Source organism: Onychomys torridus, chromosome 12 (assembly GCF_903995425.1).
Source record: "Onychomys torridus chromosome 12, mOncTor1.1, whole genome shotgun sequence".
In the NCBI taxonomy this organism is placed as follows: domain Eukaryota; kingdom Metazoa; phylum Chordata; class Mammalia; order Rodentia; family Cricetidae; genus Onychomys; species Onychomys torridus.
This window is the reverse complement of record NC_050454.1, coordinates 65,142,283-65,169,328: the sequence shown is the minus strand read 5'-3', so window position 1 is coordinate 65,169,328 and position 27,046 is coordinate 65,142,283. Positions and strand designations below refer to the sequence as shown.

The 27,046-nt window shown below is 38.8% G+C and overlaps 1 protein-coding gene across 7 annotated transcripts in view; it reads left to right on the top strand.

The window, feature by feature from the left end:
* Grik1 (glutamate ionotropic receptor kainate type subunit 1) overlaps positions 1–27,046 on the top strand; it is a 404,890-nt gene that overhangs the window by 318,339 nt on the left and 59,505 nt on the right. For 4 of the 7 annotated variants that reach the window (XM_036203401.1, XM_036203399.1, XM_036203406.1 and 1 more), the window contains exons 8-9: positions 23,170–23,277; positions 25,492–25,536. In XM_036203401.1, the coding sequence (XP_036059294.1) occupies positions 23,170–23,277; positions 25,492–25,536 (153 nt within the window). The remainder of the gene's footprint in view (positions 1–23,169; positions 23,278–25,491; positions 25,537–27,046) is intronic. The other 3 variants (XM_036203403.1, XM_036203400.1, XM_036203404.1) reach the window with 1 other exon arrangement.

The window sequence follows — 27,046 nt, the reverse complement described above, 5'->3', positions numbered from 1 at the left end:
CAATACCTTTTAGCTGGTGGAAAGTTAGGATCCTGGAATACTCAAGGGTATAAGTTCACAGTTCAGTCTTGCTATCAGGCAAAGAAAAGCATAGTTGCTGGCAATGTTGTCATAGACTGTGGCAGAACAAACTTGGAGTTGCTGCCCCTGTGAGACAGAAAGCCAGGTCCTTAGCGAAGAGTTAAGATAAACACAGTCAGAGTTTTTGTACCAGGAAGTAAGTGTGAGAATGGATGTCTATCACATCCACCTGTATTAGCTGGTTTGAAATGTCAGTTGTAAATATCACAGACCATGTGACTTGAACAACAGAAACTTATTCTCTCACAGATCTAAAGTCCATGAATCCAGGATTAGTGGGTCAGCACAGCTGGTTCTCCTATACCCAACTCAGAGTTGGGTACTTCTTGCTATGTTCTCATATGTCTTTGTCTCTGCCTGTGAATGTGTGGCTGGTGTTTCCTCTCTGTTGTAAAGATCCCAGTCATGTTGAATTAAGAGGCCACTTCTATGGTCTCAGTTCATCTTTACTAACATTTTGAAGGCCCCATTCAAAATACCATTCCTTTTATGGCGAGGGCTTCAATGTGTAGATTTTGAAGGAATATAATTCAGCCTGCGTTATTATCCATACTCAGACACTTTTCCAGAGTGGAATTTTTGAATGCAAGAATGTGTATTTTAAGAATGTCATTAACCAAGAAGGCCTTGAAACATTCATTCTGCAATCAACATGTAGTATACATTACAGGAAGGAATGTTTGGCAAGAACTGTACTCCTAAGACAAAGATATCTTTGTACAAAAAATGTGTAGTGAGATATCATCCTCACTACAAGGGTAGCTTATTTCAAATCAATACAAATGGAAAAATAAACAGGTGCCTTACCCTGGACTACACTTCAGTCTAGTGGTACAAGCCATGTAGGATAGGGTGGTCACCAGAGCAATCATGCTCTTCCACCTGAGTTGCTTCAGTATCCCCTCAAAGGACTGGAAGTCTGAAGAAGAAGTTTGAAATTGGCAAGCAGCAAGATGAAGCAAGGTCTCCATATTTGGAGATTAGTTGGTGCCCAAATGAATTGCAATTATAGTAAGTTGGTGGGTAGCAGTAATGGCCAGGTTGTTAAGGACCTTTCATGTGCTTCTAAGAATACAGAGCAATTCTGCAGGCCAGAGAGGCTCACAGTTAATCATGCCTCAAAATTGTAAAATCTCTAATAACCCATTGCCTCTTACCTTCTGCCCCCGAGACACAGCATTCTTGAGCCTATTTGGAAAAGATTACACTTTAAGTATCAAAAAGGAGATAACTTTGTTGCCAAGAATCCTTTCTCTGTCCAACTCAGCCCTTACCAACAGTGTGAGGAATGTCAATGTGTTAAATTGTGTCAGTATTCACTAATGAAGTTATATAAGAACATACACATAGAAAAAAATATATCCAAGAAAATATAGAAAAGGCCTTTGGTCCCCAAGATGTCAGAGTAGCCATCATCTTGGGATGAGGAACAGGAAGTGTCGGGGAAAGCAGAACAGAGGAGGTGAGGCATAGCAGCCAGGGTTGTAGTTGTTTCATTAGAGGTATTACAAACCAGGCATTTGAACTTCAAGCTAATTAGAACTTGAAAGTACTATTTGAATACCAACTTCCTTTACATACTGTATAATAGAGCACTCAGAAAGACAGATGAAAGCATCTACTGTTGGCTTTTATGTAAATAAATGATCCAAAAGTTGGCCTTGGAAATTGGTTTTGAGCTAACCTTTTGGACATAAGTGTTAAAGATTTTGCATTCATTCCTTCTTTTTATTGATTCTATGGTAAAAGAAAACAAAAGTGCTTTAGCTGTTGTAACCCAATAATTATTATCACAGTAGAAGCCAGCCTTATAAGAAAGCCCCTGCTTTCACTTTCTTCCAAATATTCTACCCCTCTTAAAAATAAATATTCTGAACCAATACCCAACAAGACTATACTAGCATTTGTAAGTAGACAAATGATCTATATTTAAAATAACATAGTGATGATTTGTGATCTAAAAATGACCTAGTCACAGGATAACAGTGCTTGTGTTCAAAATTCTTCTGACAAGGAATTGAGAAATATTTTTCCAAATCAGTATAGACTTTTTTATTTATTAAGAAATTTTATTATTCATTTCTCTTTCCTCCTCCTACCCCTTCAGCCTTCCTCCACCCACCCACCCACCTAGCCATCTACCATTCTCTCCTCCAACAAGGCAAGGCCTCCCATAGGGAGTCAGCAGAGCCCGGTACATTCAGTTGAGGCAGGTTCAAGCCCCTTCCCATGCCTCAAGGCTGTACAAGGTGACCCACCATAGGTAGTGAGCTCTAAAAAGCCAGCTCATACACCAGGGATGGATCCTGATCCCACTGCCAGGGGTCCCCTTAAGCCAATCAAGCTACACAACTGTCTCACCCATGCAGAGGGCCTCGTCCAGTCCCATGGGGGCTCCACAGGCATTGTTCAAATTTCATGAGTTCCCACAAGTTTGGTTTTTTGTCTCTGTAGGTTTCCCCATCATGATCTTAATGCCCCTTCCTCATAGAATTCTTCTTCTCTCTCTTCAACTGGACTCCTGGAGCTCTGCCTGGTGTTTGGCTGTGGATCTCTGCATCTGCTTCCATCAATTACTGGAGAAAGGCTCTAGGATGACAGTTAGGGTATAGATTATTGTAATGTACTCACCATCACATGTTTTAAAAGAACTCCAACAAAGTCTGGAGATGTGTAAGTGTGGTGAACTGTTGACCTAATGTTGAACCTTGATTAAGTTTACACTATTCAAAAAAGGTGTAAGTTTCCTTTTCACCTGGCTGTCTTTAGAAATGGCACAGAGCATCATTAGGCAAACATACCACAGCTAACCAGAGAGAACCTTAACCACGCAGCTCTCACATTTTACCAGCATGACTTAACAGCTTTCTTAGTCACTGTTATATTGGTGTGAAGAAACACTATGACCAAGACAACTCCTATAAAAGAAAGCATTTAATGGGGAGGGGGACTTGCTTACAGTTCCAGGAGTTTAGTCCATCCTCATAATGGTGCAGAGCATAGCAGCAGGCATAGCACTGATGGTGTGAGAGAAGTAGTTGAGAGCTACATTGTGATCCACAGGCAGAGAGAGTGAGAGATTGGGTCTGGCATGGGCTTTTGAAACCTCAAAGTCCTACCTCCACCCCCACCAGTGACATACTTCCTCCCAAAAGGCCACACCCCCAAATCCTTCTAATCCTTTCAAATAATGCATACAATTATAGGAGCCTATGGGAGTCATTCTTATTCAGTCACCACACACAAAAAAAATGTCAAAAAGAGTAAAAGGGTAAAATTTTCCCTGTGGATATTGAGTTTATCATTAGAAAATTATTCTGCATAGTTTAGCTTAAAGAAATTTACACATGAGACAAAGAGCATAAAATTTGACTCTCACATTGGATTGACCTTGCCAACTAAGTTATAACGTACTTTCTAGTCATTTTTACTTTAATAAGTTCAGGTTTGAATTTTTAAGTGAATTATAACTTAGGAAAAACTCAAGCTCAGCAATTTTCATTTTGACTCTTGATAATGCCACTGATGAAATACGGGCATTTAAAAATATCATTCTGGCCGGAATTCTATATTAGGTAATAGAAGATAAAAACATGGAAGAGGAGGAAAGAAAGGATGAGTAAAATAAAAACAAATATGAACAACAAAGTCTCCAGAAGGAAAACCAAAGGTCATCTTACATTCTCTGTCAAAACATGGTGCTCTCTTGAGCTAAGGCTTGGTTTCCCAACAAAAAAGTAAACAAATAGGAAGGAAGAGAAAAAAGAACTTAGCTGGCAGTGCTGTGTAGTGCAAGTCTGAAATCTCTGTATTCAGAAGGCTGAGGCAGAACTACACTGAATGCCAGTCTGAGCTACCTTGCAATTTGAAGACCATCCCGGTCAATAGAAATATTGCCTCAATTAAAAACAAAAACAACCAAAACAAAACAAAATGACTTATTTTGTGGGCTCTGTATCATAATTACATAGGATTATTCATAACTCAGTCAGCAGTCAATGTTAGGTTCCATCTCCTACTCTTTATGAATGAATCTTATGGAAAGTTTTCTTGCTGTGAAGGTCTTGTAATTATTAGCAATAACGGCTAAGTAGTAGCAACCAGGCAGTCTTCAGTAAGATTTACTAAATGTTTATGCATTTATCATAAGATATAGTACGTGTCTTAGTGCTTCTACTGCTGTGAAGAGACACCATGACCACAGCAACTCTTAGAAAGGAAAACATTTAATTGAGGGTGGCTTATAGTTTCAGAGGTTTAAGGCATTATTGGCATGGTGGGAATCATGGTGGCATGTAGGTAGACACAGTGCTGGAGAAGGAGCTAACAGGCCTGGCTTGAGCATCTGAGACCTGAAAGCCTGACCCCTGGTGACACACATTCTCCAACAAAGCCACACCTCCTAATAGTGTCAATCTCTGTTAGCCTATGGGGCCATTCTCATTCAAACTACTACATCCCACTCCCTGGCACCCATAAGCTTATAAAAATATCATAATGCAAAATACATTAGTCCAAGTTCAAAAGTTCCCACAGTCTATAATAATCTCAACATTGTTAAAATTCTATTCTGAGACTCATAGTCTCTTGACTGTAATCCCCTCTAAAATAAAAATGAAAAATAAGATCACATACTTCCAACATTCAGTGGCACAGGATATATATTACCATTCCAAAAGGGAGGAAAGGGAACATAATGAGAAAATACTGGACCAAAGCAAGACTAAAGGCCAGCTGGGCAAACTCTAAACCCTATATCTCCATGTCTGATGTGAAAGCACTCTTCAATTCTCCAACTTCTCTCAGCTTTGCTGACTGCAAGACACTTCTCTCTTGTGGGCTGTTTCCACTCCCTGTTATCAGCTCTCCTTGACAGTATCCCACAGCTCTGGCACTTCCAACATTTTGAGGTCTCCAAGGCAATCTAGACTTCATGCAACGGTCTTTCTAGGACTCCATTCAGGGACACCCTTAACATATGCCTGGCCTCAGTAGCTTCCCTTAGTTGTGGAGGGAGATTCTGTAACCCATTTCTTCTATCCTTGACCATAAAGCCAAAACCACATGGCTAAATCTGCCAAGTTCTACTATTTGCTGGAGCTAGAACATGGCCTCGGTTCAATTACATCTTCACCAACTTTCTGGGTTTTTTATGGCTTTATTCACTTTCTAAGCTTGGCTGTCCTGAAACTTAATTTATAGACCAGGTTGGCCTCAAATTTAGGAGATCTCACAGTCTCTGCCTTCTGAGTGCTGTGATTAAAAGCATGTACCACAAAGTCTGGACTTAAACATTTAATTCCTTTTCACAAGTTGGAAGCTTAACTGGGTGGGATCTCTTCTTTTATACCATTAAACAACAGGCTTTTCTTTAGGTTGTTTGTGTTCTTGAACACATGACTTAGCTTCATTCTAAATTTCTGGTGCTTCCTTTACCCTCAAACTATACATTTTGTATTTTTCCTTTCTCAGTTTACACCTTTTCATTATGAAACTTCTTTAGAGTTAACACTAACTAATAACCACACAACAGAATCAATACTGGCCTGTTTTGAAATTTCTTCTGCCAACACAACTAATTCAAAATTCTTCACCTTAGCCTCAGGCAAACTTTACAGACAAGGGCAAAAGCAGCCACATTCTTTACCAAAATACCACAAGAATTATCTCTTGGCTGCATATTAATATTCTTCTCTGAAGCCTCTTGAGTTAGGCCCCAACAATTCATAGTATCCTCAACACTACTGTCTTCCATGCTCCTACTAGTATGGTTCATTAAGCTGCATTTAAAACATTCCATTGCTTTCCTAACCTAAAGTCCCAAAGTCCACATTCCCCCAGACAAAAACATGGTCTGGCCTATCACAGCAATACTCTGTCTTTGTTAGGGTTTCTATTACTGTGAAGAGACACCATGATCACAGCAACTCTCAATGAAATGAAAACATTTCATTGAGGCTGGCTTACAGTTTCAGAGGTTTAGTGCATTATCGTCACAGTGGGAAGCATGGAGGCACACAGGCAGACATGGTGCTAGAGAAGGAGCTGAGCATTCTACATCTTGATCCACAGAAAGCAGGAAGAAATTGAGTCACTGGCCTGGGTTGAGCACCTGAGACCTCAAAGCCAAACCCATAGTGATATACCTCTTTTAACACAGCCACACCTACTCCAACAAGGATGTACATCCCAATAGTGCCAGTCTTTAAGAGTCTATGGGGCCATTTTCATTCAAACTGTCATAGTGGGGTTAAGTTTCCTTGGAAGTACAACATAAGAGATGGGATCCTGCTCAGGTGACCAACCACAGAAGCAGTCTCTGAAGAAACCAACAATGGAGTGTGAGAAGCTGACTGCAGTAAAGACCCTAGGACAATCCAGTCTCCTTGTTGTCACAAGACACCTTCAGAACATAGATATTCATCCAAAAGTACACTGTTCCCTGGGGGGTAGTGCCTGATAGTGTTACTCATTGGCAACAGCTACTGAGAGCTGGGAACACAATCTCCGAGGCACTTCAGTACTTGACAGACTCCTGAAGGCCAAGGCTAGTCAACATTCCCTGTAGCTGGGGCTCAGTACAACATACTAGAAAGGGGAAACTGAGTGAAGCAACAGTTATGGCCGCTACAAGAGGAAGGAAAATGACTGACTTCAACCACATGGATTTTATTTTGAAGAATACACTCCAATGTATAGTGTTCCCTACTTAAACAGGACCAGTTTAATAATAATCATTTTCTTTAAAAAATGCAAGAATTTTAGCATTCACTTTTGAGAAGGTTTATTATAAGATTTGTTGAGCAGAAAATACTCACAGGACACATAGCATTAAATTTGACTTACACATTTTACTGGCCCCTGTGTCAGGAATTCAATAAACCTATAATCTTGTCTATCACTAAGACACTGAGAACCAATAAAACATGAAGAGAATGTTGCAGCTATATGAGTATGGGATGATAATGCTTCATTGGTTAAAAAATGAGGATACCTAAACCTCAGATTACATGGTAGAGAGGAAGGGCCATTCAGTTTCATCAGGTTTTGAGTGGCAGTTTTCCCAATTTTTCCTGAGACTGGGGCTATCGCTAAAATGTAGGGCTTCTCTTTTAAAATTCAGATAGTTCTGGGGAAAGTTGGGACTAGAAAATTCCCTTATGTGGGATTCATGGCAAACTTGTTCACTGTTCCTATGAACTAAACAATTTGTAAATTTGGCTCTTTGGTTTTATATTATGTAAATAAACAGCCCTCCCCTCCACAGTTTCAACTGAGTAATCAACCAAGAGTAATAGGGGAAAGCCAATGACTTTGTAACATCTCCTTCCTTGTGTCCAACACTTGAACATGTGTTTCATTTTACTTTTCCTGACTTCTGTCAAGACAAGTGCCTGGTAGTTAGGGGGAAGATACTGAACACTTTTATCAGTTTCTAAGTATCAGCCCCATTTTCCTCTCAGTGAGTATCCAAGTATGCCTTCCTCTCAATGCAGAAATGATTTTTAATTTATGTGGTTCTTTTCTTTTCTAGAGACTAGGAGGCTAGAATTTTGTCTACTCTCAAGTCAAAAGCTTTGTGGCATTCCGCTTCTCAAAATTTTAAGTAAGAAGGCACTTTGTCATCTAAATGAATTTACAATTGGATTTAATCAATGTACCCTAAAGCTTATACTTATACAGTGCCAAGAAGGAATACTTAGGATATTAAATGATTTGCTGGAGCAAAGGGCAGAGTAGACAAATTATATATATATATATCTTTAATGCCATTTAAGAAATTTAAGCTTAGACTAGGGAAGGAGGTAAAATATGCTGGTTTATCTTATCCCTAGAGCCTTCTCTCAGATTTTTTCCTAATCCCTGCCCCAGGATAATGTCTGTAGTAAGGCCTCTGTTTCATGGATTTTTTTTTTTTTTCTGGAAAAAGATAAACTGCTGGTATCTCAAACTTGGCATCATGCTCAAGTGAGATTTAAGTTCAGCAGCGGCCAGACCACCCTCCAGCTGAATGAAGACAGGTGGTGATTTCCCTGGAAACAAGTCCAACAAAGTGCTCACCCACAGAGGGTAGAGCATGTCCTCTATTTTAATGGAGTTAAAGGGGGTCATGATGGAAACAAGCCATTTCTTTCAACAAATTGCTTGATTGAGTTCCAATTACAATTTTATTCTTCCTTGTAATGCTTTTACGTGTGATGTCCCTGGTCCCATTAAAACTGCTGCAAACCTTGCATGAAATCACCTAGTAATTTGTTACAAGGAAAAGTCCTCACAGAACAGAAATGCCTGTTATGTCCCAGGTAGTATCCAGCATTCCAAACCTGTAAGGCTGATGCTTGCTTTTATCTGTAGGACACCAGTACTGTGAGGGTGGTTGTCAACACCCAAGCTAGTCCACATGTAAATGTATATTCCCTGAATTAAATAATAAAAATTATCAGTATCACTGGCTTTATGTATACATGGCTTTAGAAGGAACTTTAAAGATGGCACTGTGTCTTGACAGAAAATCCCAATGGAAGTATCTGAGGGATGAAGAGAAACAGGAATATATTTGGTCATTTTATGATGTCTAGATATGACTAATAGCACCCATCTTTGAAATGTCTTGTAAGGCAGCTTTAAATTCCTATACAACAGATGCCAATAATGAAACTCAGTTGGTTGGATGAACTTTTCCAGCTGCTAAGGGGTAAATAGGACACAAATCTGGACTGGAAAGAATGAAAAATCCATTCCTCTTCTACCCACCATCCAACTGCCACTAAAGAAATCACCATTGATTCTGTGTGACTGAGCAGACCCAGCACGTGGTACAGCAAGAACACCAAGTTCAAGTTTTATAAAGCACTAATGCCTTGTCCTTAGCAAAGCAGTCAGTTAAATGAGAGAGGCAGACAGGCAATCAATCCCATACAGAGGCAGGCAGACATCAATATAAATCAGTGTAGTGATGACAATTCTGGAAGAATACCTTCCCTGTCTTTGGGGTTCAGGTAGGGCTTCTCGGAAGAAGGAACATCAGAAATGAAATCTGGAGGACAGGAATTATTGAGGTGAGACTTACTGCAAGTCTTCCAGGTGGAAAACGTGATAAATGAACTAAGAGGTAAATGAGCATGTGTGGAGAGGAGCCAAATGTCCCTGTATAATGAAAAGAAAATGCAAATGAGCATGAAACAATAAATAATAAACAGGGTTTGAATAAATGTAATCTAATCAATTGAGCTGCTGCAAACTGTCAAATTGAGCTGTGCAATACCAGCCCAAAATGCTTCTTTACAGAATGCTCCTTGGTCTGAAGTGTGTTAAAGATGCAGAAGAAAATATCAGAATCTAATGCCATTCCCCAAGATTTTGTCAATGCATAATTTTTAATACTAAGCAAAAAATTGATGTCAGATATAAAATGATCTGTTATCCTCTATGCTCAGTGAATTTATCATTATGTGGAGCTTAGCACCCTGTCTTATGTAATCAAACAAGCAGCTTGTACCACATGTCTGTCTAGGAGAATATGCAAAGCCATTGGAGCAGGTAACTGTGAGATGAGTGGTGGTTGGGTATAAGTCTTGTCAGGTCAGAATTGAGAACATCCATATACATGTCTTTCAAGAACAATCTTTATTAATCTCTTGATTGAATAGCTCTTACTATGTTGCACTTCACAAGTTATTCAGATTTGGAATTAGTTGCTCAAACTTTGGGAGAGATAATGACCTAAAGGATATTGATGCTGCTTGAAAATATGAAACAATACAGTGATTGTCCTGTCTCTATTATTGAGGGAGGTAGCACAACTGTGAAGTGCCCATTCTGTTTGTTTCATTCTTGATTCTTAGCAATACTTCTGGGCCTACTCACATGACACTTCCCCTCTTAGGAAGGTGTTTTATGTATTTTTAATATTGTGGGAATAACATTATTAAAAATTAAATCACATGTATACTTTTATTAATAATCTTTGAAAGAAAGTGTTAAATAGAGATCTGAAACACTCAACTTTTAGAGATTTTTCTTGTTTTAAAAGTTTTACTTACAGATGACTGCTAATAAATCTTTCTCCACACCTGTCCTAGTTTGCATTCTATTGCCTGGTTTAAAAATATCATGACCAAAAGCAACTTGGAGAAGAAAGGGTTTGTTTCCATTTGCACTTTCCAGCCCATTATCAGGGGAAGCCAAGACAGGAACTCAAGTAAGGCAAGAACCTAAAGGCAGGAACTAAAGCAGAGCCACAGAGGAATGCCATTCAGGGCTAACTCAGTTTGCTTTCTTATACACCCCAGAACCACATGCCCAGGGGAAGCACAGCTCATCATGGGCTGGGCCCTCACACATCAGTCTTTAATGAAGAAAATACCCCCACAGACTTGAACACAGCTCACTATGATAAGGTAATTCTTCAGTTGAGATTCCCTCTCCTCCAATATGTGTCGATTTGTGTCAAGTTGACAAAAACAACCAGTATAACACCCAAGGGAAGAAAATGATGCTAATCTAGAACTAAATGAAGACAGGCTCATCCTATCTAATGAGGACAATTCAATTGAGCTGTAATGGTATCAAAACAATTGACTTCTACTAGCCCAGCTTAATTATTCCACAGTAGACAGAAATGTATGTTGCTTCCACTAAAAGTAATTTTGAAAGCAGCATCTTTGTAGTATATATGGCACCGGGCAAAGACTTTTTTCTTTCCTATGATTAGCAAATATTGTTTTAAAACATCATTAAGTCAAATAACCATAGTCTAATTAAGTCTTTTGTAGTTTTGAGTGGTTTCATGAAATGTCACAGGATTTATTTCAGTTTTTCTTCACTTGACTGAACGTTCTTCAGAAGCTGGATGAATTTCAACCCTAGAATTCTTATCCTGGGGAAATGAATGCTGAAAAGTGTTTGGTTGAGATAGTCTTGTTTAATGTGGTGTTAGAAAAAGCAAAACTGAAGGGCTCGCTCAGCAGTTTCTGCCAAAGCATCACGCTATCGCTTTAGGCAAACTCCATTCTCTTCATTATGCTCCAATGGGCACAGCTCCAAAAAAATGGGCAGTTAAGAAATTTCAGAGACTGGGCAGCAGTTGGGTTCAAACCATTAGAGCATATCAAAAGATGACAAAGGACCCCAAGAGAGGATAGGAAAAAAATAATGTTGCAACAAAGTAAGTTTATTTGCCTAGTGGGCAAAAGAATGCTACATCCCTGGAGGAATGAGCTCTGCATGTCTGATGAATGATGGGAAATTTGATCCGGTTTTAAATGAGTCTTTGCACGTTTTGTTTACTTGATTCTTTGTAGGACTGGACATCGCTCTTTATCCATTTTTTATTTAGGTTTTCAAGGTGCAAGATAAGCTTTTAGAGCGGTCCAGGAGGGGTTCCAACAACATTTGGATCTGGGCTTAAGCATCACATGTTTATCTGACTTTCTTCCTGGAATTTCAGTAACTCTCAAACCAGAAAGGAGAACAGAATAGGAAACTCCCAGATATAGCCCTAGTCAACATCTTCATGTTAGAGAAGAAGACGTGGAAGCCCGGAGGAAGGAGATGGCAGGGTTACAGTAATAATTCCTAAGCCATAAAAGTTTTGATAAGGAAATCCCAAGGTACAGAAGTTCAACATTGAGCAAAGAAAGTGCTGTCACATTGTGACTGAAGTAAAATCAGAAAGGTCTCTGATATGAGAAGGATTAACAGTGAAAGGCTCATGTCATTTCAAACTAATTTATTGTTGAAGTCTGTCACTTCTGCATCTTGTGAAGTTGTAGTAGTACATGAGTTTTTGAAATAGCTTGCTCAGAAATGCAGTTTCATTAGCATGTAGTAGGCATAGACTATATACCTAAAAATGTTATGTTCAAAGGGAATGGTTAGCCCCAAAGGGAAATGGTTAATATAAACTACTTCAGCATTAAGAAAGCATAGCTTAGAGGGAAATACACACAATTAGTTTTAACAAGAGGCTGTAATGAGGGGTAGTATAGGCTATAAACAAAACACAATTAAATCCTTTAGAATAAGGGCTTGAGGGAATGGCTCAGTGGTTACAGCACTTGCCAGGCAAGTGTGAAGCCCAAAGATGGAGTCTTAGCACCCATATCAATGCTGAGAAGGCATGGTGAATTAGCTTTAGTTTGTGTTCATTTCAGGAAGGTAGAAACAGGGGATCCCTGAGCAAGTTGGCTAGCAAGACTAGCCTTCTCAGCAAGCTCTGGATTTGACTAACACCTGCCTCATTGAGTAAAGGAGAAGAATGATCGAGGAGGATTTCCAACATCAATGTCAGGTTTCCACATTTATAAGTACACACACACACACACACACACACACACACACACACTCCAACACAAGTGTGCCCACACACATGCAAACATCACACATGACAATGGAGGAAGAAAAAAATCTAGAATAAAAGAAAAAACTAGATATTCTAAGAAATTATTCAGACAGCATCCAATCAGAGGTGGCATTTGAATTGATTCTGATTGATTCTTTTGTTAATTCAGCAAGTGTTTAATGAGTACTTGTTAGGAACCTAACACTCCTCTTGTTTGTTGGAACATATCAGTGGGAAAATCTCTGATGTTGTAACATTTGCATTATATCAATAAGTAAGACTTCTAAAAACATGTTGGAAGAAGGAATTTCAAGTAGACAGAACAGAAGAAACAAAGGTATAAATTAGGAGTGTGCACAGAGTCTGAGGATGAATCCACAACATTTGAACACAAAGTTCATGGTTAGTGGACATTGGGAGGTATAAGCTCCTCCACCACAAGCTACATGTAGAAATCCTTGAACCAGGAACACAGCCACCTTCAGACCCATACCAACATATAAGCTTTGGACTTTGGTGGGCATGCCATTGAGTCTAAACTATTACCAGACTAGTGCTCCACTGAAAGAACACTAGGGTTGGAGTAGGAAGAAGTTAGTTCCTTATGTAACTATAGCTGTCCAAGAAAAACAGTAAAAACAATAATTAACCAAGAATAATTATAGCTCTGAGAACTGTGAGACACATCCACTTCTTGAGGGCCAACAGACTGTCTGAGAAGACTCCATAAATCTCCTTTACCTACAGTTCAACAAAAAGTCTTTGAGATGGAGCAGTTCTCAGAGTGGTTTGTATTACTTTCAATAATATCTTGGATTATAGGGATAATGAGATTCAGTGAACACATGCTCAATACTGTTGTCACAATGCTGCCAGTGAAAGTATAAAAATATCAAACCCTGTTAAGCTCCAGTGGAAATTTCAATGTCTAATTTCTCAATATAACACAGAGCATACCAACTGTAGCTGACTTTCTCAGTTCCATAACATCACTATCAATGCTACTATTTACTTCTCAACTGTACATTCTTTATAATTAAATTATAGGTCGATAGATAGATAGATAGATAGATAGATAGATAGATAGATGAGAAAATAAGACAGGGAGGTGGACATTAATCATTTAATCATCAAAATTTTCCATGCTTAATATCTGATTAATAACTCTTTGTTGTCATAGTTCTACAAATACAGCCAAAGAATATCAGGTCTGTGGAGTTGCCAAGCTTCAAGTCATATTTCAGTGATTCTCAATGTGTGCTGTGAGAACCACCTTCATCAAACTGAACTAAGGTACTTGTAAAGAAGCTCCAGATCCTTGGATTCCACCTCAAACAAGTGCATGTGACATGCTCATTTAATGACAGGAGTCCCTCTGTTAACATAAGTGATGGTCTAGAAGGGCCCTCTGCATTTTGCTAATGAGCAGCATGAAAAAGTCTTTGAGATGGAGCAAATTTCACTGTGAGCTTCTGTCTGAGTAACCAGACATCAGCAAGGCACAAACAAGCAAAGAGAAAATAAGCAAATTGGGTTTCTATTTAGCTTCCATGCCAATAATCCTTAGTTAGGATTTTTGAAGCATTACATATTTTTATCTTTATTATATCTAGGTGAAGATAGTACTCATTTTTGCAAATGAAGATCTAAGCAATTTGCCCAGAGCTACTAGCTAATCAAAATAAGGGTCAAAATTTGAACTCATATCATTTGATACCAAAGTGAAATTTCCCCCAAAAATAAACACTTCATGTTTATAACACTGTAAGTTACCTGTCATTACATTGAAAAATACCTTGTTTATAATGTCAGGTTTATGACAAAGCTTTGTTTGTGAGCAACATGCAACAATTAATTAGCGGTCTCCTAGCAGCTTTGTTGTTGATTTTTAATTTCTTGATGCAGTGTGGTTGGAATTGTCAGAACTGAAGCCAATAGAAGCTTATTCATTTATTGTGTTACTAAATCCTCCTACTTTTACCTGAAATTTCCCTTTAGCTTTTTAAAATTATTCTGTCATATCATGGATCCAGTGTGCCTTGCAAAAGTCAAGGCAATATTGACATCTCAGAATAAAAGAAAAGAAGCTATTTTGAACTTGTCACAATAAAGACAGGGGAGGGAAGACTGTGTGGAGGATATACAGAAGACATTTGAATGGGAGTAGGCTTGTGTGACAAGAAAGAACTTTAAAATGTGCTTTGCAACCTTACAATTAAAATTTTAAGTCAGCAAAAGCCACCACTGTTTATGGTAAAAAGTCTCTCAGCTGAACACACATGATTCAAAAACGCAAAATCCCAGAGAGCAAGTCTGTCGTGAGCCCCATTTTACCCAGTGGTTGGCAAACAGAAGGGGTTATGATGGCTCTAAGAGGCAGTCTGGTGGCAAATCAGAAGCACTTCAACCACAGGGCATGCAAGTCCAAGAATTCAGAACTTTTTTTCAAGAATTTTCCTTTTCAGTGGCCGTTGGAATCCTGTACTGAATTCCAAGTGACCAGACTCAAGACCCAAAGGGAAAGGGACACCATAGAGTGATTCCCTTTGATTCCCCTCCTGCAGAAAGCTCCATCCAGCTTTGCAGCCTTGACTTTGAGGACAGGCTGCCCTGTGCTGGACAAAACAAAGAAGTGGGATCCTAGAAGCCAGGGTGTAAGTTTTATTTTCCCTCTGAGTAATTCCTTGAGAGCTAGGATGAGTCTACGTAGGCAACTCAGATAGGAAACAAGCCACTGAGCCTGTGAAATTCAGGATGGTAGTGATGATTCACAAACATCCTTTTGTTTCTCCTTTCGTTTGGGGTTAGAGTATATGCTCTCCTCATGATATATGCAAAGTCCACAGACACAGTATAAAGGGAGGAAAGGAGCCTAGTCTTGTGGTTTTCTGGGGAGGCAGTGTGACCAAAAGAAATTACAAGGCCATCTGTCTCTGGATCCTCAAGAGATTGGTACTGACTAGGATTTGTCCCCTTGAAGAGCCTGGTATGACATGAGGTACCACCTCAACTAGTGTAAAGGTCAAATAAGATAGCACATGTACATTCCTTCACATGTTCCAAAGTTATCAGTATGATTCTCAGGTATAGTGATATTTTATTTGTATTGAAATGTGATTTTATTTGTATGTTAATAAAGTTGCCTTGAGGTCAGAGCAAGCCAGAGCAGAAATTGGGCGGTAGTGGTGCATGCCTTTAGTCCCAGAAATCCAACCTTTAATCCCAGGGAGTGGGGGCAGAAAGAGAAAGGTATATAAGGCCTGAAGACCAGGAACTAGTAAAGTAAAGCATATAGTTAGTTAAGCATTCAGCTGGTTAAGTGTTAGGCTTTGGAGCAACACAGTTCTGCTGAGATTCATGTGGAGGAGGACTCAGAAGTTTCCAGCCTGAGGAAAAAGGATCACCTGAGGAACTAGCAAAGTGAGATAGCCAGGGCTTGTTCTGCTTCTCTGATCTTCCAGCATTCACCCCAATAACTGGCTCCAGGTTTGATCTTACTAATAAGTACCTTTAAGATTCCTGCAACACTCAGGGAAATCCAAAGTGAAGAGACACCCCAAATCTTCTTAGTGATGGGAGCACCCAGACACTAAAGCTGGCTCACCAAGGAGCAATGGTAACAGCATCTCTACCAGAAGAGGTCTGAAATGATCCTGTAAGTGGGAGTAAAAACATGTTCTTTACTACAGGGCAATCTTTCAAAGTCATGAAATTACTTGCATTTCTGTTGGACAAAAAAGTATTAGTTAACATGTAATTTCATAGTCTGGACCCTCAACAACATAAAATAATACAGCAACAAAAGTAGAAGCCTCTAGACTTAAATCATTCATATGCAGGGCCGTTTTTGATCCCATGGGGCACTGGGAGAACACAGAGTTGTCCTTTTGTTTTATTTTCAAGATTTAGGTAATTCACTAGTCTGTGGTTACATCATAAATAATGTCAAAAGACTATTCATATTGCAGGAAGTCTGTTGTCACTGAATTTGGGTTTGATTAATTTATGTGAAGGCCAAGAAGATGTTAATTAACTCCATAGGCTACTAGAGCCTAGGTAGCAAAGTCAGAGCCATTGCCTCAAGCAGATACTGAGCTCACAAAATAATTTCTATGAAAAATTTCCAAATTAGCATTTGGCTTAACATTCAGGTCTCTCTTCTCCAGAAATGATTTTTGTTATTTTCACTGACTCTTATTACAAGGTGTCTAAAGGTCCTCTTGATGTTTAAATACATTATCACAAACTCTTTTGGTTTAATGTAACTTACACATTTTTATTTGTATGTATGTGAGTGAATGTGTATGAGTGAATGTATATGTGAGTGAGTGTGTGTGTGTGAGTGAGTGTAATGTGTGTGGGTGTCTGCATGAGTGAGTGTGCTGTGAGTGTGTGAATGAGTGTGTGTGTATGTGCAAGTCTGCAGGCACTCACTTGCCCTGGAGTGCATGGGGAGGGCACAGAACACAGACTTGAGTTGTTTTCTCCCATCAGTCTGTATTCCCCAGGTTTTGAACTCCAGTGTTGGGCGTGGCTGTAAGTTCCTTACCCAGCCAAAGTCAAGGGTTGGAAGCGTCATTTCTTCTGGGGGCTGTAAAGAAAACTAAATTCCTTCACCTTTCTCTGCTTTGGGAGACATTCTCTAAGCCTGATCTTGTAGAGATTTGCTTCTGACTTGAAAGCCAGTAATGAAGCAGCTTCCAAATCTCTCTCTGACTTCTGCAAGTGTTATCACTTCATCTTGTATTGGCTAAGCCCCTCCTGGGCCCCCCCCCTTTTTTTTTTGAGCTGAGCATTGAACCCAGGGCCTTGCACTTGCTAGGCAAGCACTCTACTGCTGAGCTAAATCCCCAACCCCTGGGCCCTTCTTATACAGATCTTTGTGGTTGCAGGGGGCAGAGTCAGAAAATCCAAGTGAACTTTCCATGTTAACATTCTTAGCTTGGTCATATCATATCTCTTTGACATAATCTAGCATACAGAATCCTGTATGCTAGATTATGCGTTGGAAGAGGGATAATATTATTCACTCAGGCACTTAACTATATTACAACAATTCAAGAACTGTATCAGTATAGTATCCCTATGCATTTCTATACATTTTGGTGAGTTGATCTTTCTTCAAGGTGGTGAATATCTGAGAGATTTCCTGGCTTGCCAGAAAAATTCTTTCCTTACCACTAATAAGTCTGGAATCCTGCAAACCATAGAGCAAATGAAAGAACAGTTCCTTAAAGTGGTCTTCTAGACCTTAGTTCCCTATTTGAACACTTGGTCCTTGACAGTAGGTTTGCTATCTTTGATTGAATGAGATTTGTTCTCAAATATCATGGTAGTAATGCATTACCAAAAGTTCCCCATACATGGCCCAATAGTAGACCATGTATGTATATGTGCTTATGTAATATGGTAACATCTGTCAAAATGATGTTACCTTAAGTATCAAAGCTGGATTGTACCAATAACCACCCATCTTAACAGGAGGTCAGAGCATCTGGCCCCATCTTCCCCTGAGTCTCTGAGATTCACATTCATTGTCAAAAGCAGTTTCCAAACTGCAGTCTTAAACAAGAAAGAGAATAAAGTTGAAACCACTGGATGGTGGAGTGGAGTGGGAATGGAATCCTGTTAGAATAGTTTACAAAGAAGGAAAGTCACTAATTTTTATGTATTCTCCTTAAGAGCAGAAAGATACTCTAAGATCAATCATCATTTTTGAAAGTGAATAAATTCAAATTTCATATTTTAGAATATTTGGGAGAAAATATCACAAAAAACAAACTGTTCATCTTATTAATAAAACTGTAAATACTATACAAGCTTTGCTAAAATTCAATACATTTCTTAGCATCTACTTAGATTTGTGTACAGATATTAAACTTTAAGGTCATGATACTCCATTTTCTCAAGTTCCATATCCTACACATGCTCATGTTCTTTCATTACCTGTATTTGTTCATGATTTGGAAAGTACTCTATCTTTTCACCATTGAAAGTTCAGCTCATTCATTATCTTACATACATGAGTGTACATAACACAACCCCCTTGATGCACACAAGCCTTTAATGACTTCCTAAAAGTAAGAAAAATAAGCATGTGAAATAACATGACCCAAGGTAGCATCTTATTTTATAACAAAAATGTAAATGTACATCACCTGCATGAAGCTATATGTGCACATGAAAATAAACCTGTCAGCATATTTTACTGAATGATTATCTAGATAGCCAACAATTATCCACAAATAAACTTTATTTAATAATATCTCAAGGTCTGCTGATCAATCAGAAACATGAAAATTAAGTTTAAAAGGATCTGTCACAGAGTAGAATTAGTATTGACATAAAAGTCTGTCCTAATTCTAACTCGCTAGATTGCATAAGTAAGTTTATGCCTTTGCTTTTAATATTGTGAGGCAATGCTAGCCAGTCTAACCAGTGAACCAGTATAATAGATTCATGACAGTCAAACTATCCTGTCCATGAGAAAAAATGAAAAATTAGTGTGTTTGAACTATATAATTCACACCGAAAGAATTAAAGGAAAGGCATACAGTACTTTATTAGTTAATTTTTAAGAAACAATTCCATGTGATCAAAATGCGCATTGACTACCTGAACTTACATCTTTGCACAAAAATGCTTCTAAGTTAACAATTTCTGTGATACTTTTAAATATATTTTTATTAATGCTCTTGAGAATGCCATATACACATATAATGTATTTTGATCATAGTCATCTGCATATTATCCCCCTAGTTCCTCCTAAATCTAGTCCCTATCCCCTCCAAATTTTATGTCATTTTTAAAGAAATTAACCTTCCAAGCCCAGTTGGTGCTTATCATACACCCATTAATGTGGGGCCATCCATTTCAGCGTGGATGATCAACCAGCAGTGGTACCCTTGATGAAAACAGACTCTCCCTCCTCTTCCCATGGCTAGCCATCAGCTGTAACAGCTCCTCAGCTAGGGTGGGTCTTCATGAGCCCTTCTCCTTTCCATGCCATAGAATATATTGACTGGCTTCATCTTGGACAGGTCTTGGCATGCAACCAGAGCTGCTGTGGGATTATAAATATATCAGTCCTGTCATGTGCAGAAAACATTATTTCACAACACCACAGCCCTGGCCAAACTCCAGCTCTTAAAATCTTTCTGCTCTCTCTTCCAAAATGTTTCCTGAACTTTGAGGGGAGAAGCTATGATACTAGTGTCCCAATTATGGCTTTGCAATCCACAATCATGTACTGTCTGTACTTTGACCACTTAGGCTTTTCTGTGTTAACTACCATCCACTGCACAAAGAATTCCCTGACGAGTTCCGAGAGCTGCACTAAATATGGATATAGAGATCTGAATTTAGAGGAGAGTCTGATACTATGTCCATTTAGCAGAATAATAGTAGATTCACCTCTGGGGCCTATGAACTTCCCACACATAAGTTCTTGGTCAGATATATAATACTAAGCAAGCATTTCCTTCTGTGGAGAAGGCATCAAATCTAGTCAGGAAGCTATTAGATACCCTCATAAGATTCATGCTACTGTTTCACCCACAAGCATATCTTAATATTGTATCATTTTATTTATATGATAGACCACCACTTGTTAACAGTACCAGATTCCTGATCGTCCCTACTGTCTATGTAAAATAACTGCTTAAATAAGTACACACACACATTCACACACACACACACACACACACACACACACACACACACACACACACACACACACACACCTCTTGTTTATGTTCTATCTGAGCAGCCAAATACCCAGTACTGTGTACACCTGGTTATGTGTCAGTTCCTGAGACACTAAACATTCTCTGAACCACCAATGGGGGTAGCCAAAGAGATGAGACTAGTCTCTGAATCCAATCACAGAGGAGAAGTTATTCAAGCCACGAGTGAGCCAAAATAGTTTAGAACTAACAGACTTGACCGAAGTTCAGAACTAGAACACATAATCAGAAGAGGAAAGGGAAGACAAGAAAAGCAATACAGACAATGGTAAGGAATTATGAAATGCTGTTACAGCTTAGGCTTTGCCCCAGGACTGAGGAAAATATAAAAAGATGTTTCTAAGTGTGAATGACCTACACAGCCCACCCCTAGTGGGCAAGGATATTTGAGTGCCTACATAGGACAGTCTCTAGCACAGTATATAATTTTAAATCAGTTGCAATGTGAACCAGCAGGCATGTGAAATAGCTGTTTCAGAAGCTGCTAGGAAAGTCAAAGGTTACTAATGTCCTATGGAGTAGTGAAGTGATAACTTTTATACACAACTGATTTATTACAGGGAGCACCTACAAATTAACATGCAACTATGGATCCTATATAATAGTAAATTAAAAAATATTATTTCTCCTCAGCATTAATTCAAATCATACCAATTTTTTTTGGCTTAGTTTCAAATTTCAGTAAAGTTTTAGTAACACATACAATAGTCATGTAGAAATGACTTCTTACCAGGCCTGGTGATATCAGCAATGAAGGGGTTGAGACAGAGGATCTATTTTCTTTCTTTAATGTAATGAGGGAGGTTTACCTGTGGGATCTCCATGAGCCTTCTATTCCAAATCCTCCGAAAAATAATTGTTTCTAACACTCAAAGGAAAAAAATGTTGGAAACTACTGTTCTTAATAGTCCACATTCCTTACAAGAAGACACTCTACTCTCAACTAAGTATCTGTCTTTCTATGGGAGACAAGATATTCACCATAGTAAATAAAAATGGTGTGTCAGGGAAAATTTTAAGGAAGGGTTTAGTATCCTTTACATATTTAAATTACCTTTAGAAAAAAATGAATAAAGAAGTCATTTTAATAAGTTGGTATCTATAATTGTCTACTCTAAGAGCCTAGAATTGGGTGTTAGACATTTACATACCAAACACATATATATGTATATATTACATATATATTTATCACAACTAATAATTTCCTGTGAAAAGACATACAATAAGTCATAATGGCTAACGAAACATTTTTTTGTTCTTCTCTGAGTTTCTGATTTTTTTTTTTTTTTGGTCCATTAGATGTAATGCCCAAAGGAAAATAAAGCAATCACATTATTTGACTTAGTTGGTATTAAGTGGTAATTGCCTAAAGATCTAACAGGGTAGATATTAAAGCTATCTCCTAAAATAGGGACAATTATATAAGTATTGTTTTCAGTTAAGTATACTATAATTGTGCCCTCAGCAATGCATCTACATAAGGCAAGCAAATTATGATTATGAAGAATATAATTGTATGTCATTATCTAAATTGTACAGGGTTCAGCCCTGCTTCAGAATGCGTGTTCCTTACGGGTCTTATTTATGGTATACAAAAATTGTATGTTCACCTTGATCAATAGTTAAATTGGTGATTAATAAATGCTTAGCAGCAATTAGTCCAAAAGTCCAAGTACAAATACAACTTATCTAGGGATAGGAGGCAGGTAGACTGTGTAATGCTGGCTGTGCTGACTTTGAAGGTCAAGAGATACAGCTCAGTAAAAGCCCAGGCAGGGAGTCTTTGTCGATATCTAAGGCAGGGAAGGAGCCATTGTCAGAACATGAAAAGGGAACTTTTCTGCCACTTGGATGTGCAGGGGGGAAAGCAAGAAGTGGAAATTACTCAGGCGCAGTGATTGGAACAAGAATAAAGCTAATGCAACAGAATCCAAACAAAGCGGCACAATAGGCAACTCTATAGAAATAAAATTGGATTTCCAAATTTGGTTCTAAGACCATGCTACAAGCTACATGCTACAGCAAGAGGTAAGTGCTACCGATTCTTTACATTTTCAGAGAGCCCCATAAATTCTGCACAATGGGCTAAATTGATTCACAACATGACCTCCATAACAGAAAAGCCACCTCCAGGAAAAAGCTTTCCCAAAACTGTGTAGAACTTAATGAAAATAACTACCTTCTTCCAAATAGATCTGGAGGTGGGGTAAGACTGCTTATTGTCTACAGTGAACTTAATCCCAAACCTTAACACAGTAGAGACTTCAGCTGAACCAACGCTTTAAATAAATTGTCCTTGGATGCTAGGCATTGGAAGTAACCTCAACACTGTAGCTAATTTTGTAGCTTTTATTTCCACAAAGCCAGCCTTTGGCTTAAAAATAAGAAAGTGCGGCACAAAAATAAAAATTGATATGTTATGGGGTAGGAGACTGTGATGCCAGGCAGTGCCCAGGTACACACAAAAGTTAGTCTCCCTACATGTGTTATTGGTTGTTTCTATGGGCTGTAGTAGCCATAAGAAACTAAAATCCCAAAATATTAAGAGATATAAATAATGAATACTCTAAACATCCAATAATGTCAATGATGTAACATTTGTCTATAACTTTTTCACAAAGGAAGGAAGAAGTAGGAGTTACTTCCCTTTGGCAGTAACTTGAAGAGGGTTCAAATTGTCCTTGGAAAACAGAATGCTATGACTTCTTGTATTCTTTTATTACATGAACAGATGATTTTAGAGTGACTCTTTTCTTCCCCTCCATTTAGATTGCCACGATTACAAGACTGACTGTGTTTAAATGTTAGGGCTGGTACAATAAATGAGAACTAATAAAACAGTGAAGTGTTCCACTTTCAAGTCAGTGAACCAAAGCAATGGTTAGAATCACAATGCAGCCAAGTAACTGGATACTGGGATGAAACCAAGGCATTGCACTGTTGATGGGCTTGAGATTAAGATAACTGTTAAGTATAACACTGTACTCTAACTGTCCTCAGGCTCGATGGGATGGCTTGACTGGACGTATCACCTTTAATAAGACCGATGGCTTGAGAAAGGATTTTGACCTGGACATTATCAGTCTCAAAGAGGAAGGAACTGAAAAGGTAACTTCCTTGATGATGAATAAAGTCACCAATAGACTCACTAAAGGGCACTGTTCATGCGTTTTACCTAAGTGGCACAGACAAGTGTGAGAATGAAAAAATAATTTTCTTAGCATATTCCTTAGCATCCCACATTCTAGATCATTCTCTCACATGGGAAGGTAGGCATGGATGGGATAGATTCTTAAATTACATGTGGAACTAATAGCATTAACTAATGTTCGTCAATGCATGGTCTATAAAGCAAATATGTATTGTTGACTACATAACCTTGGGCGCTGGCATTCTTAGGCCAGTTTCTCAAAGATTTTACAAAGTTGGGTTTAGACTTGGAACTGTTGAAATTGCATCTGGTTTATCTATGGTAAAGCATCCAAGGGTTACTCAGAAATTAATTTTAGCTGAACTCTATTTTGAGATTGGTGACAGAGGGATGGAATAAAATAGTATAGAAAAGGCTTACTGGACCAAATTAACATTGCATCCTTAATTTAGGACAGATGCTAAAAAATTTTAATTTCAATGCTGGATTCTCACTTTAGGATTATTTTAGTTGGAAGTCTCAATTTCAAAGTTTGAACTTTTATTTTAGTTATTATTTGGACTAACACAAATGTAAGCTCTTAGGTGATGATGATAAAAGAATTTAGCTGCTCAATATATTTTCTGAATTCAATTTAATATCTATATCCACAAGTTGCAATCGCATTTATAGTTTGAGGATTTGCCTTCAGAGCCCTAAAGAACAAGAGATTTTGAAAGTCCAAAGAAGTCACCTGGACATCGGAACTCCACAAACGAGTACATTTTCAGATGGTGGTGACTAACTCACAAAGCATGGTAGTCAGTATAGAATGGCCCTTTGAAACAGCTTATTGCTTGTTTGATTTCAAATAGTTGAGCTTATTTTTAAAGCAAAGTAAGGTTTTCATGTCTGTTTCATTGTTCATTTTCTGGGACACACTTCTCCCTTGGCATATTCTAACTCTCTTCTCCCCTCACATCCCAGCTCCACGCACCATTAATTGAAACAAAGATTAATTAGTCTGGATGTTGTAGAAGGCTGTCACAGGTGTTGATATGTTTGAGAAAAACAATTAGCTCACAACTTTGAGAGTACGTTGGTGCGGGGGGCCTCCCATTTCAAAAATCCTGCTTACTCCCCTCCCCCTAGTTTGGTCTTTACTCTGTCTCTCTCTCACTGGTTTGATCATCTTTACCCTACTGTGTTCCTCTGCTGGTTTAACAGAGAACTAAGCATCCACCTGACCTCCAGAATTGCGTATTTGGAGCAGAAGGAACAGAAAAGAACATTCATTATAACCTAAGAGCTTATGGTTATTTAAAGGAATATATCTGTTTCCTCTAGGCCCAGTCCTTTCTGCCTTTTTGCCTTTTGGGGAGAAGTAATGCAGTTAAGGAAATATCTTTCTTGGCTCAGTTCGGTGATGAGAGAGATGGAACTATTGTGATGTCTCCACAGCTATTTTTATACACAGCAATATTATGCACATTCTACTGGTGTTTTTCTATTAAAAGCAAAATCAAATTAGATGAAAGTATTTTCTGTTTGTTTCTTATCTATTCAATGTTTGCAATAACTTTTTTCTTCAGGTGGCTTGGGCTCAGTTCCTGAGATTGCTGGTTGAGCCTTGAAGGCAATGGGGGAAGCTAACACATGTCCCTCGAGAGCCAGGGGAAGACATGCCCACATTTTCCATGCCAGCTTCTCTGGGCTCACAGGCGAACCATTATCAAAAGTCCATCCATCACTTGCACCCAGCTTTCTACTGTCCACAAACTCATAATCAAAGGATACATCATTCAACATATTTACCCATGTCAACGTGTGTGTGTGTGTGTGTGTGTGTGTGTGTGTGTGTGTGTGTGTGTGTACTGAATAACTGGCTGATTTTTATCATGAATTCCTTCAACAACTCTCTTAAAGCATGATGAATATCCTTTAGCCCTGCAGCATACCTGTAAACATTCAAAAGTGCTTTAATTACTTTCTTTATGTGAAAGGAGCACGCAACTTCTGTGGTACCCAGCCTGCATTTTCCTTTCCTTGTTGTACCTATTGTTGGTTTTTATATGAATTAAAATGCAAAATTCCAAACAACAGGTGAGGAGTGCAATGCACTCTATGTACTTCATGGGTTCCATGCTGCATTTTAATTAAGTGTGTTTTTATTTTTCCCTCTGAAAACCAAGGCTGCTGGTGAAGTGTCTAAGACCTTGTATAAAGTGTGGAAGAAGGTTTGTACCCTGATAACAACAGCAGGACACTTGGGGATGGGGTGGCTGCACCCTGGAGTCTTACAAAACCAGTAGCTTGCCAGCCGCAGACTGGGGTTGAGACCCCACAGAAGTGGGACACAGAGTGTGTTCACTCGCAGCTTTATCAGGAATTGCAAGTAGACATGTGGTGGGTTAATGAGTGATGGGTGGGTACATATCCCCCGTAGATTACTTTTTCTACTGGACAGGATCAGTGTCTGTGGAGACTGCAAGCAGGTAATAGGAATGAACACACACAGGGGCCCATTTATAGCTCTTCTCTAACGACAGAATATTTCCCCTAAGGGGAATGAAAACAATAGATTTGATCCATCAGACTAGTCAGACAGGCAAGGGCCCTTCCTTCAATGTCACCACTGGGAAATATGGGCCATTTTCAGAAACTCCCCTTTCTTATGAGCTCTTTGTTGTGCCAGAGCATAGGCTTGAAATTTATTTTAGAACTAGTTTCCAGAGGACAAATCATCAGAAAAGTTTTCAAGGGAAATGAGATTATCTTGTGAATTTTAGCATCCACTATTTCATAGTTTATTGTGCAAGATCATGTTGCCAGTGACTACGCATAGATTTGCATAAGCAGATGTTAGACCCAGAAAGACTCTCTTGGAGAAAATGTCTCCATTCTTTCTCCTCGCTCCCACCTCTCTCTTCTTTCCCTCACTCACTCTATCTAAAACCAGTTGCTAAAATGTCTCCTGATTGATGGATGGACTTTAAATGACTTCAGGTTGTTCAGCTTGAGCAGTTTGTCAGGCTCACTTCTACCTTTCAAATGATTGGCTGAGTCAAAGAAAGTGGAAACATCTTCTACAAGTAGCCAAAAATCTCATCATCCCCTTGGTAGAACTCAGTAGATGATCTCAGAAACGCCCTTTTAAGTATTAAAAGTCATGGGTTTAATAAATTGCTTTATCAATGAACCAAGTTGTAAAAGGCCCATCGGAGGTGAACTAGATTCCTTACTGGGAGTAAATAGATGTATCTACCCACCACTCTGAAAGTAGCTTCTTGCTTGAGACTCCTGGCACTTTACACAATGCTGAATTAATTTAAATGAAATAATCTATGGGATAGAGTCTAGTCTCTGAAATTAAACTCAAGGGAGAGGGACAGCCCTAGAGGCACAACTACACTGTACCATGTGCATCCACATCTTAAGGATTTTATAACAACTTCACCTTGCTAGTCCATGACTTCTTTCCTCATCCTCTCTGCTAACCCTTCATTGCTCACATTATCAGCTGAATGGGGGTCATGGTTCATCTACTATTCTCAGAAATGGCACACCAGCCCTGGAACTCAGTCAAACCCGACAGACAAGTTGCACTTCCCTAAGCATATTCTGTCTTTAAGAGAAGAGGCTGCTCTGGCATAGCCATAGCCCAGAACTTTCCTCAGCATCAGGACTTTATCTAAAACACCACATAGCTCACCTGACATTCTTCGCAAGCGAGGGAGAGAGTACACT